Raw genomic sequence first — 19,236 nt, 5'->3', positions numbered from 1 at the left:
TGAAGCGCAGAAGCATCACAGCACTGAGCTCTGAGGCTCCGAGGCTGGAAAGAGAAGGAAACTGAGCTCCTCCGAGGTTCCAGCTTTCGGGCCGGATTCTGACATCAACATTTCTTACAGTGACCCCCCCCCCCGCCAAACCCTGGAGCGTTTGGTTGCGACGCAGCAGCCGAAGAATTAGCAACGCTCCACTGAAATGTTTGTCTGTCTAGACCTTAATATGGGGATGCGCTGCTCCGCTTTCCAGCACAGATACCAGGATAACAAAGAGCCGGGCTGAGTGCAGCAGGCAGCGTGGAGGCGGCGAGTGCTGGAACAAACAGGAACACCTGCTCTCCCGACACGTTTCATGCATTTTACACCTGCAGCTGACGGTCACGTCCTCAGTGGAGCTGCCCTCCAGTCAGCTTCGGGTCCTCCATCCACAGCATCACAAGCCGCCAGACACCTTTGACTGTAGCTGCGACATCTGCGTTTTCCATTCACACCTTCCAGCTGTGGACTTGAAGCAGCCGCAGCCCAGACCTGGTTCCACGGGTGTGGCCGTGTGTGTTGAAACAGTCCTTCAGATAGACGTGTATTTGTGATGGCGAAGACTGACCGGAGAGGAGGATTTCCTCTTTTCGCTGTTTCCTCTGTCTCTTCCCCTCATGTCCCTCCGTCCTCTCTCCCTCTCGCCCTCCCCCCCTCGCTCTCTCCGTCTCTCTCTCTCCCTCACTTCACTCGTGCTCGAGGTTTGAAGAGCCTCTCCAGAGCTCTCAGACGGCGTCACGCGGCTTCACTGGGTCCACAGCAGGTCGGACGTTTAGTGTTTGTCGGAAAACCGCACTGCGCTCGGGGAAACGGGGAAGAAGTCGTATTCACATCGAGGGTACAAACGTTCACAAAGTAGCGGTGATCGTGCAGGGCCAAGTTTTAGCTCACAGCTTTATAATAACTAATAGCTTTTACATTTTCCCTTTTTTTTCCCCACACAAAAGACAAGTCACACGGAGCAGAGGAATGAAAAAAGAAGCCAGACATAAAGAGATCACGAATCCAAAGGAAAAGACAGTTAAGTCCTCACTGTGGTTCCTTAGCTCACATCCATCGTCGGTTTGGCTCCGCGCATGGGTTTCGTTGGTGAGAAGAAAAGTATTACCAGACTTATTCTTCAGCAAATGTTAGTAAGAATCAGCAAAAATTGGAATCTCCACTGGAATTTAAATCAAATTGAAAAATCCAAAATCAAAATGATCATCAGCTTCTTGTTGAGAGACAGAATGAGGCAGAGATCACTGCTCTAATGTCAAGAAAACGACTGTGGAAAATTCTTGAAGCAAGTTTGTTTTCTTTAGAAAACTATGGACTAATCTGACCCCAACCCCCTTGTTTTAAGACGAGTAGGTTTCAGGACGCGGTACGGGGCCAACTAACCTGTGTGGATCCTTTTTGTTCTTAGACTTGTCCCTTTGTCCTTCTGTTACTGTCGAGTATCAGAGACCAGCCGGGTTTTTGTTCTCTGCTGACATAACCTTACACGATTCCTGGGTGGAGAAACTTGAGTCTTGGTTTTAATGTATTCAGTATCTGAAGGAGGCAGCCGCTTGGCACCAGCGCACGTCCCAGAGACCCCAGCGCCGCATCCCCCTCTGAATCCGTGTCTGCCCCGGAAAGGTGGCGCTGCGTCGGTACAAAAACCACGAGGCAAATTCGGTAGCTTGTGTTGTTTCTGGAGGCCTGCAGGCTTTGCAGGATCCAGCTCGAGAAGCTTAGGCTGGCAGAGTCAAAGTTATCTTTTAATTTATTTCTTACAGACAGAGCTTTATGTAAGTTGTTTTTTCACTTGTGTTTTCCTGTTAAATACTTTTTGACTTGTGTATCCATTTAATTCCTCTTTGCCCTTAATCTTGATGTTTTCTTATTCATTGTAGAAGACGTAGCTCTTGAAAATTATGGTTTTTGAATTTAAACACTAATTCAGACGTATTTTCAATGGATTTTATCTGTAAACCTTTGCATATTTTTGTTTTTTTAAAAACAAGCAAAAAAATCTGTCAGTGCAGTAGGATGATTTCAGCTTGTTTCTTCTCGAGGTGTCACTGTGAAAGAAGAAGAACAGGGCAGATTACACTTTATCCTAGAAAATACCTGGTGTTGATCTGTATTGGAAACATTAACTTGTGATAGAAAATCTCTCTCCACAATAGGAAATTCATTCAGTTTTTATAAATCATATACCTACTGTGTAAGATACGACTTTTCCAACCTTGTAAACACACAAAATGAGTTGATAAGATTATTGCAGAATAGCCAAGTTGTCTCAAAGTACTAATAGGATTCATTTTTCTCCCCCACAGGAGAGACTGGTGTTGTCAGTCCTGCCACGTTTTGTAGTTTTGGAAATGATCAACGACATGACAAATGTAGAGGACGAACACCTCCAACACCAGTTTCACAGAATCTACATCCACCGCTACGAGAATGTCAGGTGAGGGCCGCAGCTCCGGTTTCATTTTTTATTCAGCCTTTTGGAGGGAAGTGTCCCGCTCACCAGCACCTTAACGGCTGTCGGGGGGTCGGGCGAGATATCGCAGCATGTTTGTGAAAACTTTCACAAGCTTTCAAAGTGTCTCTGTGAAACTGTATTTCATCACGAAGGAAAAAAGTGAGTTCGGAGCAGATAGTTTGACATGAAATCACAGCCGCGGCAAACGCGAGGTGACTGGCAGGTGCCTCTCATCATCAACCATGTTGAGACACATCAAACGTAGGATACCGCTGCTGCGGGCATGTCTAACTGCAGGGCTCTGTTGCCAGTTTACGTTCCAGTGAAACTTGGCCACAGGTTAAACTGGGTACAATCACCCACTCAGGTGTTCTCAGGTGTACCGGCGGGTTAGACCCCTGAACTGGTTGAGGGTTGGCGGAGCTACGTTGACAGTTTACCGAGCATCTGAATGAGAGAGAGCCATTGCTCAGGTTATTAGTTCCACCTGTGCCATTCCTGCTGTAACCCCTACAACAAAGGTTTATTCCCAAACTGTACCGAGTATTTCTCTACACACATTACTTTTTTCTTACCAAATGATTTTATTAATTCCTAAATCCAGTTTAAATCTAATTCAAATCCCTGCTGCTCTTTTCACTGGAGGAAACATAAAAATAACATCCGCGTCCCATTTCCATACTATATGCAAATTCTAAGCAGGGTTTGAGTATTTAGCATAAAAAATGCCAAAAAATGCTTGATTTTTGGAAATTTCTTGTGTGTGATGCTGATGGATCTACAAAGCATTGCACAAAAGAAATGGAGGAGCTGTTCAGAGCTGCAAAAAAGATGGTGGTGAGAAAGCTTCGTGTTAGCAGCCCCCTAGAAAATGTAGATTTCTCGTTTCCTACCTGCGCTGACATACGGGACTGCTCTCAGGGATAGCCGGCGAATCGCAGCGGCTGGCGAGCTAATCGCTTACACGCTAATGGGCTCACAGTTGGTGTTCCAGTTCAGTGGGTGGATGGGGTTAAGGTCGGGCCAGTCAGGTTCTTCCACGCCAACCTAGAAAAGACATTTGTCTATGGACTTGGCTTTGTGGGCAGGGGCATGGTCACGCTGAAACAGGAAAGGGACAAACACACACTGCTGGAAAAACACCGCTGTCGATACAATATGGTTTTAAGTTGTTGGACTAATGTCTCCCTTGACTAGATCTAAGGGATCTTGCCCGAACCTGGAAAAAAAAAAAAAAAAACAGACCAAAAATACGCAAATCACAAAACACGATGCCGGCGATGAAGCGGAACACGAGGGTGTCAGTCAAGCCCAAGTCTGAGTCCCACACAGTCTTGAGAAGAGCTCTAATCAACCCCAAATAACTGAAAACACCTGTGTGGGTTCACCTGTTCGTAGGGGGCGGAGCCACCATTAGTGTTATCAGTTCCACCTGTGCTTTTTCTGCTATTACAAGTCAAACTCTCTGCTTTGAGAACGGTTTATATCCTAATCACGTAGTGTATTTTTCTGCATGTGTTTCCGATGCAGTTTCACATTTTAACCTACAGTAATCATTTGTCTTCCCTACTGAACATCAACTAAATTTACTTGTCTGAAACCGACCAAATCCTAAACCTACCCTTGAATCTAACACTAGTATCTGCAACACGATCTTCACATATTTTGAGAATATCATGCTCATCTTACGAACGGTTGTGGGACTATGTTGGCTCAGTGGTGTCCACCGGCACTACAGTAAAATCCGGCCTCTTCTTAAACATCCGAGCCTGGTTCCCGGGAAGCTGCTCCAACACAGGACTGATCAAATGAGAAGTCAGATCCCCACCAGTGTGGCTTTTCAACAGGCTTGTTTAAATTTGTGCTTCAGTCCCGGTAGAACTCGATAGGCATCGGGTCTGATTACCGGACTCTGGCTGATACCACTGCAAGTCTCAGTTCAGGCTCGGCGTCGTAATTTGTCAGGGGAGCTTTTTCAGAACTGCAGATAATTTTCTCATTAGTGAAGTTCATCTCCGTGAGGTTACAGTTGGTCACGTTTCAAACCTGAATTCAATCATCGGTCGCTTAAATCTGCTGGAATTTTGGAAGATATACCGGAACCAGCTGATTGAAAGGGAAGTTTCACAGATTTTCATGTCCAGTTGTAGAGGGAAAACACAACATTTAAACATCATTAAGTATTGTAAGTATTGAAATGGCTTGAAAGACCCGATTCTGGATATTAAAGTGACATTTCCGTATTTTATTCAGCATTCTTTTCGCAGATGTTAAAGGCTTCACAAACCTCTCCACGACGCTGTCGGCGCAGGAGCTGGTGCGAATGTTGAATGAACTCTTTGCACGCTTTGACCGCCTCGCACACGTAAGCCATTTCGCCTTTGACTCCGGATGCATGTATCAGTGTTTCGTTTTTTTTTGTTTTTTAAACCTTCATTACTCAACTTTGTTCTGAGTTTCTCACCCCAAATGTAACTTTTAACCATCAAAGCGTTACAAAGAACAACTGTGGCCGGTTCAGGTTCATGTGAGTTACAACGGATTCCAATGGTGACAAGTTTTTGTGGGAGAAGGTTCATGGAGACGGTTCGACCGTCCATAGCCTGCCACAGATTGCTTGAAGCTTACAGGGCTTACTGTCATACCCGTCACACGGATGGACGATCACGTCCTCGTACTGAAACGACCCAGTAGGTTGTCAGTGTCTTTCATTTTTCATGTGTGTGTTTCGCAGGAAATAACAGTTCTCCAGGACATTCAAGTGTCCATTTGAAAGGGATGTGTAATTAGCAGTGCCAACTGAAGAGTTGGGAGTTTAAGGCTATATATAATAAGGTTTCTATTGAAGCCTTGATACTACCATTGGAATCCTCTGTAAGTGACATGAATCCACATTGACCAGCTACAAGCTTTTAACAGAAACCCTCCAAACCTTTAGGGAAATTATTGAATCAGGTTGATTTTTTTTTTTATTTTTTACAGAGATGCTAAAAGTTACATATTGAAGTAATAATTTCTGTCTGTCAACGGTTGATGCATATGGTGTTCCATCTTTAGACAGATCGTGATTAAACCCCAGAGTTTGCTCTCTACACTCTTTGTTTTGCATGTCTTAGAGAAAATGAAGTCTGTCGAAACAAACCCTGGTCTGAGTGCCTGGCTGACTTTTTTTGGAGGAGTTCTTCTTCTCTGTGGCGGCCTCTCAGGGCTGCTAAATAAAGATGCCAGGAGCAGAATAAATTTTTTTTTTTTTCAAAACAGCAGATTGAATAATGGATTCGCTGTGTAAGACTTGTATGTTTTGCCTGAGATTAGATTGAAGGGCATTTCAGGCTGTCACGCTCGGTCAGTCAGGATTTAACAGTCAGCGCGTTCGTGCAGAACCGACCTGATATGGAAATTGCTTTCACCGGTGTATTTTCTTTTTATTTGCCACTTACATTTCTCTCTAGTTTTTCTATTTTAGATCACATATGGTGTATTTTATTACTGGTATTCTTCTGTTGTAAGGTTCATTTAATTTAGAGTGTCATCTGTTTGCCTGTTGACTGATCTGATTTTGGTTCTGTTGCAGGAGCACCACTGTCTACGAATAAAGATCCTGGGAGACTGTTATTACTGCGTGTCTGGTCTACCCGAGCCCAGACAGGACCATGCCCACTGCTGTGTGGAGATGGGCCTCAGCATGATCAAAACCATCAGGTACTGTCTTCTTGCACGCTGTCTCTATAGCCTCTTTTATGGCCGGTAAGACGGTAAGACCTCTCGCTATTTCGGTTTTGCTCGTTTACACCGAACCAAAACAAAGCCGGCGTAATGCCGCCCCAGTGTGTGACTTTAGGTAGCGTGCTGGCGTACCTGAATCTGAGGCGGGACGTGTAACACCAATGCTAACATACAGCGAGTGAGCAAACTCTGACGGACGGAGCGCGGAAAGTTGTCCGGATACACTACGAGCGTGATGAGGGGGATGCGAAAGGAGGGGACGAGCTGTTTCTTTGGCGCCGCTTTCCCCCCTCTGATAATGAGTAGGTTTTAATCATTTCCAGAGCTAGAATGATTATTTTTTTGTGATTTGTACAATGTTATATTTTATATAGGCTCATTGCATAGGCTGTAATAAAGAGTGGTATTACTCAACTGTCAGTTAATGTAAGAATGACACTGTGGCGAACAGCTAGCTACTACCCAGCTTTATATTCACAGATTTAAATCTAAAACATGTTATGAAAATAGGTCGGAGGTGGAGCAAGTGCGCGAAACTTTTGCAGGTTGGGACATCTTCACTGGGAACCGCTGAAACAATCTCGCTCGCTCGTCCACATGGCGTCCAGTTGGGAATCGGCGTAACGCAACAGCGCGGGCGTCCGTCCCGCCATGACACAGACGTCGATCCGGCTCCGTGACCACCTCCGCTGCCGGCTTATTGCCGGAACAGCGGTGCCCCCCGGTTCCGTGTCGGTACCTTTTGTACAGAACGACGAGGCAAATAAAGGCAAAGGGAATAAAGGAATAAAGTTTGGTGCATCTGCACCACAACAGTCATCCTGCAGTGACATTTCCTGTTTCCACTGAAGTTGTGAGGATCTTTGTCTTCTATGATTTCTCAGTGGATTTCCAGACTTTCATCTTTGCTTTGTTCGAACTGCCGTCAGTGGGTAGAGCGAGTCATGCTGATCTTAGCAACGTGGATGCGCGATGGCTGTGTGTTCAGAATTGACTACAGTAGGTTAAGAGTCTACAAAGAGTGTGTGAGACGTTTGATGAGAATCGCGTCAGCCAGTTTCCCAGGCGTAACGACGCTTCAAGTGAAGCACAGTCGCTCCGTGCGACGCGCCCGGCGCATGAAACATGGTTTCACTTTGCTTTTCGTTTTGCAGTTTATCTCTTTGTGTGAAGCTCAAGATTACAACCACAACATTATTGAACTTTTGTCCAATTGCAGCTCTTTCCTGCAAATATGTTGAATTAGACGGTGCTGTTATCTATAGATTCTTCTATCTCGTTTCTCACGGTACTCAGTGCAGCACGTCTGTGATCTGAAGGAAGCTCCCTGCAATATTTGCATTTGCAAGAATTTGCCCTTCGGCTGCGTTTCTGCAGAATATCAGTAACAAATGATGCACGCAATTACAGGGTTCGACCGTATCACACGTCCATGCATCGCCGAGACGGGAGAGCGGCTATTTTTAGCAATGGATCGTATTTTTGAAACTACACAATAGGGTCTACCAGATCGAATAAGCTCACGAATCCTGGTGCATAACTGACCGTGTAATCTTCAGATCATGTGAGAAAGGGAGGCGTGCAGCAGAAATAAAGTCTCCAGTCCCTCGCTTGCAACGCACATCGTTACTCGGCTGACACTTCTGAAAAGGCTCACAGACCCTGGAGTTTGTGCTTTTAAAGCCGAAGGCATCTTTTTCATTTCGATTATCTCCTTTGCCGCTGTAACATTTTGGCCCCATCACATCAGAGGAGGACTGATGTTTGGAGGAAAAAGAACGGATTAGCGATGGATAAGCTGTGAGATTTGCGCCGTATACTATTATGTCAATATGGCGAGCAGAGTACAGGCAACCTCTCTGGATGCTGCAACCCTTTTGCACCGTCTCCCCCGTGAGCAGAAGAAGATATCTGACCGGCGCAAGAATTGTCTCTTTTTCCAGCGGTCTTGCGTCCTGCTGTTGGACACGTAACTGTTTGCCCGTATGTGCTTCACAGCATATGAGAAGGTAAACCTGTGGGCTGAAGTGACAGGATGGATTAAGGTTAGGAGACCTTTGCTGAGAAAGAAAGGGCAGATGATCACCAGCCATCCACCAGAATTAAAAAGGGGCACAGAGGCTCAGATAGTGGAAAAACTAGACCCAATCATCAGAACAGTTTTATTATTAATCTGTTCTCTGTGTTTGTGTATCTATATATATAATGCAAGATAATTATTGTTTATTCTTTAAACGTTACAATAATGAGCTGCTCGGGTCGACGGTCCCGGCCCGGTCTAGGAGCTTAAACTGCTGAACCGACAGGTTCTGGCACGTTAAAAAATTAGCCTCCATCAGCATCGCCCGTGCCGACGGCGTCACGACGCGGCTGAAGGTGGTAATACATCTAAATTTCAAGCCCTTTCCCAGGCGGCACAAGGCCGAAGTCTTATTTTATTCGTTATTTTGATTTTTGGAAGAAGAAAAGTTTAGTAGAATGGTTGTTGCGAGAAATAAAAACACGATGTGTCACCCGGTCGTCCTGCTGGTTGTGGTGCCGCTTCACGCTCTGCTTCTTCGTCTTATTTAGTTTTTATTGGCGGTTAAGGAACCAGCTTAGAGGTGCACTACCACCGCCAAGCGGACTGGAGTCGCCACACTCTCATTCGTGGGCTCTCTGCTCGGTCAAGTGCAGCCCCTAGTGGTAACGTTTGGTACACCGGTCCGGTCCGGTGTTTGGCTTAATATCAAACCGGTTTGAAAATGTTTCCTCTGGCCCAACTCTATCTGGTGCACCAGTGTGTGCATAGGAAGACATGTTCTAGCTTCTCAGGAAGACTGAAAGGTTCTGGGTTATGTATGCAGTAGAGCCGAAAGCGGAGTTCTTCCCCTGAAAATTTGCTGAGGTTGCTGATGTTAAAAAAGGGGTTGCGGTGGTACCACAGAGGGGACAACTAATGATCGTGATTGGGTGCGTTTCGCTGGGTGCTTCACGTTTTCTAGCCAAAGATTATTCAGAGTACTGGCAGACCATCTGTGTCTCCTGTATGCTCCTTTTTCAGCTATGGAACGTGTAAACTGCAGTGTACGGATTGTGTAAGACAAATGTGTGGCCTTCGCCGGTTTTCTCTTTGCTCTGAGCAAAATCCACGAGGGGCTCAGACCTGTCACGTGTGATGTACGGATGGTTTTTTTTCGTTTTTCCTAAAAACACTCAATTGACCTGAAGTCGTGATGTCTTAAAGGATAGGTTCGCAATTTTTCAAGTCTGTCTTAAAGCAATAGTCAGGAGTCCATATGAAAACGGTCCAAACTGGCCATTAGAACGCCACTTCCCAGTGTCCTTTTAATGTAAGTGATGGGGGACAATTCCCAGTCCTCACCTTGATGCAGTAGTTTATCCGAAGCTAATCTGAGGCTTCAGTGGTCTGATTCCACCGGAGCTCGACGGGGACTGAGTTTTGTTTCGGATCCGACTTTGAACACTTGTACGGGAAAACCTCACAGAAAAAAGGGGGAAACCAGGTTTAGGAAAAGCGCATACGAAAACATTCCTGCATGAGGCGAACACAGCAGCACCCTGAGAGAATCCGAGTTCAACATGCTGGGACGTCTGAAATAAAAATCAGATCTGTGATTCGTGGCTTAAAAAACAGGATTTTTTTTGTGCTACTCGTGACCTGCTAAGACAGGTCACTGTGTCGACAGGCTGCTGCTCACATGTCGCTCGGTCCCCGCACTGGCGTTTACCACTATCGGTCTCTGCTGTCGTCATGGAAAATCAACACAAACCAGTAGCTGTGAACGTCTCGGTTTTTATTCACACAGGTTTTGTCTGCTTCACCGAACACTTTGGTGTCAGTGACCCACAGCTCAGGCAGCCAATTCTGTTGTTACATAATATAATTCTTACTCTCGTGTAGCACTCGTTTGTGTTCATACATGCAGGTTAATAGCTGCCTTTGTGCCGGTTTAAAAACCTGCATTTACTGGATGTGCTTTCTCCTTTCATACACCTCATTTTAAATTCTTTTGATGATGATGTTCAGGATTACAAGAGGTGAGCTAATTATGAGTGCGCACAAAAACCCAACAAGCCCGGTTTCCATCAGTCCAGCGCACATCACGAGGCTCAAACACACGTTCCGAGCCGGTGAGACATGCTGTGCTGTATGATTAAGACTCATCTTCACTTTTAACCCAAAAGATAAATTCAAGTGATCATTTTAAAAATCTTCACCTCCTTCTCCTCCTCTGAGCGGCTCCTGTTTCAACGTCCCGTCGATGCTTTTTGCCCTTAGCAGAAACCATTTCTTTGTGGGCTTTTAGAATGAAACATCCGCAGGAAGTGTTTTATAGACGGCGGCTTAACAGGGAACAAAAACACTGAAATAGAAGTGACTGGTGTTAATGAGTGTGTGTGTGGAAGAGAAGCTGACACAAGCGCCACGCTAATGATTTTATCGCCGGCGCTCTGACTAAAATCATTAGAACTAAAATCACTGGAGCTTAATCTGCGGTCATCTGCTCTTCAGTATACCTGGCGTCGCCGCCCGGGACCAGCACCTTGTCTTGGCTGTAATTAATGGGCAGGAACAGTATTTCTGTTAGAAAAGAGAAAGTGAGAGCAGCAGAGTGGTGAGTAACCGTGTTTCCGTCCACGTGTGTTTTATGCACATTTTCCAAAGAAACAAAAAAAAAGGTTGAAATATGACGAAACAAAGACCGTTCGTCACCGTCAAAAAGAAAATAGGACAAAGTGCAATGAACACGGACTTAGTGAATAAATTCCGACTGATTAAAGTCGACGTGCTGTCTCACGTCACTGCTGAGTTCTCCGTTTTTTCCCTGACCAGCTGCTTTGAGTCGCCAAAACCTAAGAATAGTATCAATCACACTTCAGTCGTGACGAGTGTAAATTCTCGTCAGCAGGGCACAGTGTGTGAGGGATAAACGCAGATACGCTCAGTATCCGATACACGTGAACTGTGTATCTGCAGCAGAGTAAATAATTAAAGCTGCCACGACCACTGAATCCATAAAGAGTCTGCAGGGGCGCCGCTGTGTCTCTGACCTCTGACCTCCGACCTCCGAAGAGCTTCCCCGCCGGCTCCGCAGACGATTGCCTCACAGCCGCCATCGCCGTCGTCATCATCACGACTGTCTGCAGCGAGTTTGCGTTAAATCCCAGCCCCGGGATTCGTTCAGCGGTAGACTGACTTTAAGCACCTGTCACAAACTCCCAGGATGCCTTTCACCTTGCATCCATCACCGCTTTTATGAAGCGTGAAATGAGACCGGGAGGCGGGAATGGGCGTGACCGCCCTGTCTGCTCTTCACAGACTTTAACAGTTTGTCCGTCTTTTATTGCCCTCCGGGATAAGAAAGTATGAAATGAGAAAGAAATGTATTAACGGCTGCGACAAGTCTGCTGAAAACGTCTTCCGCCGTCTTTTCTGGGCTCGCTGATACGCGTGAAATGCATTGTGCTCATTCCGGGGTGGATTTACGAACGGCGCTGGTCTGTCAGCGTTATCTGTCCTGTTTCGCCAGGGGCCAATTTCAAGCATATTCATTTGTTGAATTCATGCACACCGACACTGTACTGTGCACACCGACGCGAAGTAATACGACGGCATATCTGAACATTCATCATTATCTTCCCTCAATCTGAAGAACAATTTAATAATTAAATAACAGCCTATAGACAGGGTTTTGGTTTTTATAACCTTTCTTACGTATTTATTGTGAATAATCGATCATAATAAAGCTGTAGCCGAGGCTTCTCGTCCACGAGGCCTTGAGCAAGGCACTAGACCTCAAATGGCTCACCATGAGTGCACATGTGTGGGTAGAAAGTTAGCCCACGTACTGTACTTTCCTCTCAAGCATGTCCAGATGTCCGGTGGTCCCGTACGTCCGTCCAGTTAGAGCCTCCTGGATCCTCCCGATCGTTGGGCTGCTCTTTAAAATCTGAAACTGGGTTTTTCTTCCAGATACGTAAGATCGCGCACGAAACACGACATCGACATGCGCATCGGGATCCACTCGGGCTCGGTGCTGTGCGGCGTGTTGGGTCTCAGGAAGTGGCAGTTCGACGTCTGGTCCTGGGACGTGGACATCGCCAACAAGCTGGAGTCTGGAGGGATCCCAGGGTGAGTAAACGAGACACACCAGTAAGGGTTTTGTTTTGCCGATGCTCGTCTTGTGTGTTTTCACTAGTGTCAAAACCAAGGGGTAACAGGAAGTGAGGTTTGTGTCTTTAGACCACCAGACCCAACACACCCCCCGGTCGAGTGATTCCATTCTTATCTGTATTAAACTGTGATACTGCAATAGATAAGTAGTGAGTAAATAAACACAATATAAGCGTTTTTGAGCTCCTGTTTATGGTTTAAAGTATTTGTATTACAGGGTTTTGTCACTTTTTTTGTGGCTCGTTCTTTTTTGCTGCTTTTGAAATGTTTTTTTTTTGTTGTGTGGTTTTTTGAGACGCACGTTTTGGTTGTTATTTGGTTGAAAACACAACGTTTTTGTGACTTTTTTTGTGTCACAGTAAACTTGTCAGCAGGCAGACTGATACCGAGTAATAACGTGGAGGGTCAGCGGTCCCGCTGATTCCACTGATTCTGATAAATAGTCCTGTGTTCTCATCCAACCTCAGATCGAGTCGTTCTCTGCGCGAGAGCTGATGCAGCTCAGCTGGTAAACAAGCAGGTTTGGCTGCAAATTAAGTGAGGAAATAAGAATAGATAAATGGTCTCTTGCAGCAAAAGACGTTTCTGCCTCGGAGCCCAACCGAGAAAAGCTGCAATGTCTATCTGTGGACATTTTAGTGAGGTAATGTCTTCAGAATAAAAGTCTGGGGAGATGTGCAGATGTGCAGTTTCCTTCGGAAGTACGGGAATAAATTTGTGTTTGTTAGGGGGGCGGTTTAGCGCATGGTAATGGGATGTTTTGCTGTCGCTGATTTAAAGTATTTTCTGTTTCTTCACTCTGATGTTTCGGGTTGGCCCGGAGAGGCAGGCTGGGATTAGTTCTCCAACCGCTGCTTTTAAGTACCCTGCCGGCATCTGTTGTAGAGCCCCGCCGCGGCCCTGACCCCTGCTCCGTGTTGGACTCCGTTGCATAACGCAGACACGGACAGAGGATCTCCGAGAGTCCGATGATTTATGGTTCCATCTCATCCAACGCATTGGACGCCGTCTAGTAAGTGCCGGAACAAAATGGACCTGACCTTCGGGTTCAGTGACACGCGGTCACGTCACACCTGCACCTTTCACTGATTGGCTGCTCTCCTCCGACTGAAGGTGGTCTCGCTCACTTACATCACCCGCCGGACTCTTGGATACAAACCTGCCGGCTTTGTTACTGACCTCCCACGGCGTATATTTGTGAACTTCAGGGGAGGATTTGCTTCTGAAGAAAAACAACTGCAGTGACTTAAATCCTCCGACCTGGGAACAGATGGGTAATAAAGGAAAAACCTGGATGAGAGAGCGTAGAGGCGTAACGCATGCTGACGTTTCCACACTGAGATGTTTGACGGGTCTGAAAACGGTGCTGTGTCTCCAGATCTCCGCGCAGCTGAACACCCCCGTGGCAGATTTTGGAGCGAGCGCTCTCCAGCACCTTCATCAGAGCGCCAAATGGGCGAATGTCTCTTGGAAGAATCGGTTCCACGAACTCGGAGAAGCTACGAAAAAGAGCAGGCCAGGCTGTTCTGGAGGCTCGTGGCGGAAGAACACCACTAGCTCACTTTACGTCGGTTTAAACTCTCACTTCTCATCCAGCTGCCCCTCGTGTTCGAAATGAGGAGAGACTGAGAGTCTCACAACTCTTGTCTATGGTAAAAAAAAAGTCCCTCAAGAATATGTTTGATCCACTATAGGCGCCGCTTGCAGCCAGAGGTCGTCTGACTGTGTGGCTCCGCGAAAACACACCGACGGACACACAAACGCACACAACAGAGCAGGGTCCCGTATCTCGGCTCTCTAAAACTGTTTTCCAATTAAAGAGATGTGATAATGCTTCTACGCCACATTTAAATCTGCGTAATAAGCCATGAAATCGGCTCTAAATATCTTCAAGATACCAGATATATGGATTTTCCCCACGCTGTGGTATAATAATAAAACATTTCTTCATTCTGTGTCTTTCTGTCCCCTTCTTTTCATTTCGTTGTTTGCTTTTTTTTCTGACCTCACGCGTGGGGAAAAACTCCCACCATCTTTGCGGCTCTGTGCTCTCCGTGGAGCTTTTTAGCCTCTTTTGGCTCCTGCTTTTTGGGGTAATGTCACATTTACACGCTGGTTCAGTCTCGGTGTTCCCAGCAGCAGCAGCAGCAGCAGCAGCAGCAGCGGGCGGCTGACTTCAGCAAACGAGCTCTTTACAAGATCTGCTCAGCACCAAACAGCAGAGAGACACACATAGAGACCATCTGGTGTAAAAAGTAGGACATCCACCAGCTAAAGAGCCAGATATTCTTATCAGCCGTTGGCTTGTGTCAGCTTTAGAGTAGGATTTTTCAAAACTGAGGAAATAAATGTGACTGGACGTTTCCTGCCCTTTTCCAGGCGAATCCACATCTCCAAAGCCGCTTTGGACTGTTTAAACGGTGACTATGAGGTGGAGGAGGGCCACGGGAAGGACCGCAACGACTTCCTCCGCCGCCACAACATCGAGACGTACCTTATCAAGCAGCCGGAGGAGAGCCTGCTCACCCTGCCGGAGGACATCATGAAGGAGGCGGCCAGCTCGGCCGACCGCCGGGCCAGCAGCGCCACCTTCAACGAGGCATCCTGGAGCCCCGAGCTTCCCTTCGACAACATCGTGGGGAAGCAGAATGTAAGTCCCGCCGCGGCTTGTAATTCAGGCCATGTTGTGCGCTTTATCGCACTGAAAGAACGTCTATCTTAATCACAGACTTGTTCTGCAATTGGGGATTAAACTTTTATCTTTGCTCAAACGTAGGGGGTAAAAAACCTGCATTTCAGGGAGGAAGTGTGTTAAAATTTCACGCCTACCAGGATTTCTTAGCTGTTGGTCAAACCCTGGCACCAAATTGAAACGGGTCTAATAATCTTTGTAGGCTTTGTAACATCAGCCTTTGATCCTCACTGTGGGGAGAGCTGGTTTGTTAAGATGGATGTTTTTTGCAGTGCACGGGATCTTCTCAGTTGTCTCGCCTGTTTGTCGGTCGTTTTGTCTTTTCTTTTGTTTTCCCGGGAACGAGTGGATGGCGGGGAGATTGTGTTTCCGTGGCAACGCGTCACTGTGTTCGTGAGGATGACGAACCTCTCCCTGTGTGTCCCACTTAAACGTCTTCCTCATCCCTTCTTTATTTGTCTGCGTCCCTGTCCGCCCCCCAGGAGGCATCATGTTTACATTTCGGGGGTTTTTATCTGAGATGGTTTCATTTTTTTTTTTTTTTTTTTTTTTGAAGCCCAGTGTGTAGAAGGTCTGGGTTTGATCTGTTCCTCAAAATTCGCAGCCATTCAAGCGATATTTCAGATTTTCTGTTTAATTGTAGCCCCATGTTTTATATTTATATTTGCACCTTAAGTTTGCTTTTCGGAGCCATTAATCGGTCACCAGGTGGAAAAGAGATAGAATTCCTTTTCTTTTTTTTCTGAAGGGAGACAGAGAGACACGTATTGCTGCTCTTCTCTAGTGTTGCTCTTCTCTCTCTTCCCGGGTCTGCGTTGTGGTCCACCGTATTTTGGATCGGGTCCGATTGTCTCCTCGGGTTTGTATCGATTTTGACTTCTTTTTGATTTCTACGGCTTAGGTCTTCAGATCATCTTAACAGAGTGCTCCACCAGATGAGTTTTTCCCGTTACATTGGCAAACCAAGCGCACAACTTAGCAAACTACTTTACGTCTCCCCATGAATTATATTTTCTATCATGTTGGCCCTTGGGGGGGACTCTGCGTGCTATTCGTTTACAGTCCAGTCTGATGAAGTGAGCGCTGAGCGTCCAGTGTGAAGAACGGGATGACTGTGGGACGTGAAGCTGTCAGCAGCTGAAAGTGGAAATTCAAGCACGGCCAACTCTTTTTGGGTTTAGCTCTTCGGACGTTGGGGCAAATGTTGGGACACGGTTCGTATGGGAGAAGCAAAAAATTCAAAGAGTGGTGTTATTTTGCATTTCACCTTCAGGGTGTAAAGTCACAGCTAATCACTGATATGAAGATAATATTGAACTCTACTAAGATTGCAACTAGCAGTTATTTTCATAATCGATTAATCTGCAGATTATTTTCCCGATTAATCGATTAGTCATTCGGTCTGTGAAACATCAGAAATGAAAGAAAAATGCCCGTCATAATTTCCCAGAACCCTCGGTGTCATCTTTAAATAGCTTCTTTTTGTTCGCTTGTTTGTTTGTTTTTTTGTTCAACCAACTGTCTGAAATCCAAAGGTATTTAATCTACTTCAGTGTAAAACACGGAAAATGAGCAAATACTCACATTTGAGGAGCTCGAAGCGAAGAATGTTTGTCAGTTTTTCCTGAAAATGGACTTAAACGATTAATTGATTATCAAAATTGTTTGGTTTTTTCCCCTGATTAATTCCCTTCATTCTGATTCATCTTCTGTTCCATCCTGAATGCTATTAGAGATTAGATGGCTGTTTATTTTCTACAGCTGATAAAATAGTGGTCCTCCTCTGGGCCCCCTTCCTACTTTTTTAGGCCCTAAAGAGAAGGAAAAAACCTTGATCCCTTTTCTTTTTCTTTTTAAACCCACACTCAGAATCTTCGGTGTGAATTTTGACCAGGCATGTTTCTTGTCAACCTTATGAAGAGTTTGATTTGCCCAGTTAGGCTCAAACTAAGCTGGAGATGATTATTCAAGGCTTTTATTTTATCTCACTGACACTACTGTAACTCTTTTTTACTTATGTTAAGAAACATACCATTTAACTGCAGTGTCCCTGGTTCAGTTAGGTTGTTGTCCGTCATACCTCCTCTCTCTCTCTCTCTCTCTCTTTCTGTGTGTCTCTTTCCCCCTACATTTCTTGTCTATGTCTAAAATTTTTAAAAAGACATCATTGGTTTACAACTGGTCCAGGACTCTGAGACTCACGTAACTCAGATCTTTTTGGACCCTTGCTATGCACCAAATTCAGAATCCCATTCGAGATTCTTAGTCCCTTTTTAGAGCTCGTCAGGTAGGCACCAGTCTAGATCTAGAGATCTACTGAAGCCTTGCGTCACCGGCAGGTCTCTGAGGTCTGATCAGGGTTTGTTGGTTGTTCTTCACTCCAGACTTCAAACTAAAGGAGACTGTGCCTTTGAAATTTGGAACTTTCTCCCATTGGACTAAAGCTTTGCAGACACAGCGAACTCCTTTAAAAATCCGCTTTATTTCATTTATTACTCTTGTTGTTTGTCTGTATTTTATGTCTTTCTTTTGTCTTTTGCTGCGGCAGAGTTCACGACTTTGGACCTGGAATTTTTCTGTGCAATTAAATCTCACTTACTCGCGACTGTCGGACATACAAAAATAATGAAATAGATGGATGTGAAGGAAATTGTGACAAGGCAAGGCAAATTTATTTCTAAAGCACCTTTTAACGACAGTGTTTTACCTAAGACATAAAGGCATTAAGACAAGACATAAAACTAAAACAATGCAATATAAAAAGATTGTCTTAAAGTGGATGAGAGGCTGACAAAGTTCAGCCAGGGACGGGGTCGGCTTTATTTATTCACTGTCCTGGGAGTCGTTATCAGAAAAATGGTGGAACCAAGCCCACACAGCCACAGGTCACTCACAGACTCCCACACGGAGGTATCTGCTGTCCCCTCGCTCACAGACATGTCATCAGACGTACTGGCTCCGGCGGGAGGGGGATAAAGCTGCATATTCAGGCCACATTTGCATCCCCAGATGGTTCTGAGGGGACGAGCTGTTGCGTCCTGCGCTGCTTGAGGACACCCAGCGCCGAAAACACGCTGCCTGGCCGGGACTCAGTGTTCCTCCGCCAGAACCGACTCTCTCTACAACCTGCTGTCTCCCCTCCGGGCTGTTTTGCTCCACCAGATCTCGTCAGAACTGTTTCAAAAACTCTCGCCGGAGGGAGGGAGCTCGTGTAGCTCCACATTTCATAGTAGACACGCTGGCAGGTTGTTTCAAGGAGATACCGGAGATGGTTAGAGAGATATGACTCATGGGAGCAGGACCCGGAGGAGTGAGGAGATCCTGGTATGTTCAGTGATTTGGAAGAGTAGCCCTTTGGATGCTTCGTTTTTTGAGCTTACGGGTCTCATGGACGCTGAGGTCGTGAAACTGTCCACCTGCAAAAGACGATGAAATGCCCCCAATTCACCTGAAGACTCTGGAAATATAACTCATGTCTGTGGGGGGAATATTGGAGAGTGTGAGCTATTCATTTATCAAAAGAAAAGACTCTGAAAAAACTTGCTTATAAGCACAAACAGATTAACTTTAACCCACAGATGACTACATACATTCAGTATTGTGTATCCACGGCATTATAATAACATCAAAAGCCTAAAAATACATTTCAGCCCATGTTTTGACAGTAGATTGTCTTCACTCTGACATTAATGAGTCGTTTTCTGTTGGTCAGCGTGAAAAAAAAGCCCCATTAGCACCTTAAACGGTTTATTTTCTGTGATAAAATATTAGCAGAAGGTCCAGCCACCAGTGTATCAGCGGATGGAGTTTGCTCAGTTGTTACAGAGTTTAGATATCGTACTTTCATTCTTTTCTTTGCTGTTCTCTGCACCTTGCATACAGAAGTGTTTCACAAATTAAGATTATAGCTCCCGTTATAATTACCATCGGGGAATAGGGAGGTTCCAGTCTACTGACTGTTTCTGGCCGTTAGTCCCCTGAGAAGAACCTGGACATAAAGCTGTAAGAGATTCGCAGCTTTAAACCATATCTCACACCGTGTTCTCCAGGTTTCAGCTCCATAGTCTGCTGTAATTTACACCTATGACAGAGTCTGGGTTTTTGAAAACAACCATAATGACATAATCTGTCGATACATGTATCACACGTTGA

General features: G+C 45.6%; 1 protein-coding gene and 1 long non-coding RNA gene across 3 annotated transcripts in view; one reads left to right on the top strand and one right to left on the bottom strand.

Annotated features, from left to right (window-relative positions):
• adcy8 (adenylate cyclase 8 (brain)) overlaps positions 1-19,236 on the top strand; it is a 91,429-nt gene that overhangs the window by 37,795 nt on the left and 34,398 nt on the right. For both annotated transcript variants that reach the window (XM_040144482.1, XM_040144481.1), the window contains exons 3-7: positions 2,340-2,470; positions 4,742-4,853; positions 6,063-6,190; positions 12,192-12,350; positions 14,772-15,042. In XM_040144482.1, coding sequence (XP_040000416.1) covers positions 2,340-2,470; positions 4,742-4,853; positions 6,063-6,190; positions 12,192-12,350; positions 14,772-15,042 — 801 coding nt within the window. The remainder of the gene's footprint in view (positions 1-2,339; positions 2,471-4,741; positions 4,854-6,062; positions 6,191-12,191; positions 12,351-14,771; positions 15,043-19,236) is intronic.
• LOC120799362 lies at positions 2,009-3,582 on the bottom strand. The gene is made up of 2 exons (XR_005708822.1): positions 3,382-3,582; positions 2,009-2,081 (listed from the first exon to the last, which is right to left on the bottom strand). It is a non-coding gene; the product is annotated as an uncharacterized LOC120799362 (long non-coding RNA).

This window comes from Xiphias gladius, chromosome 14 (assembly GCF_016859285.1).
Source record: "Xiphias gladius isolate SHS-SW01 ecotype Sanya breed wild chromosome 14, ASM1685928v1, whole genome shotgun sequence".
Lineage (NCBI taxonomy): Eukaryota > Metazoa > Chordata > Actinopteri > Istiophoriformes > Xiphiidae > Xiphias > Xiphias gladius.
This window is presented reverse-complemented; position numbering and strand designations above follow the sequence as displayed.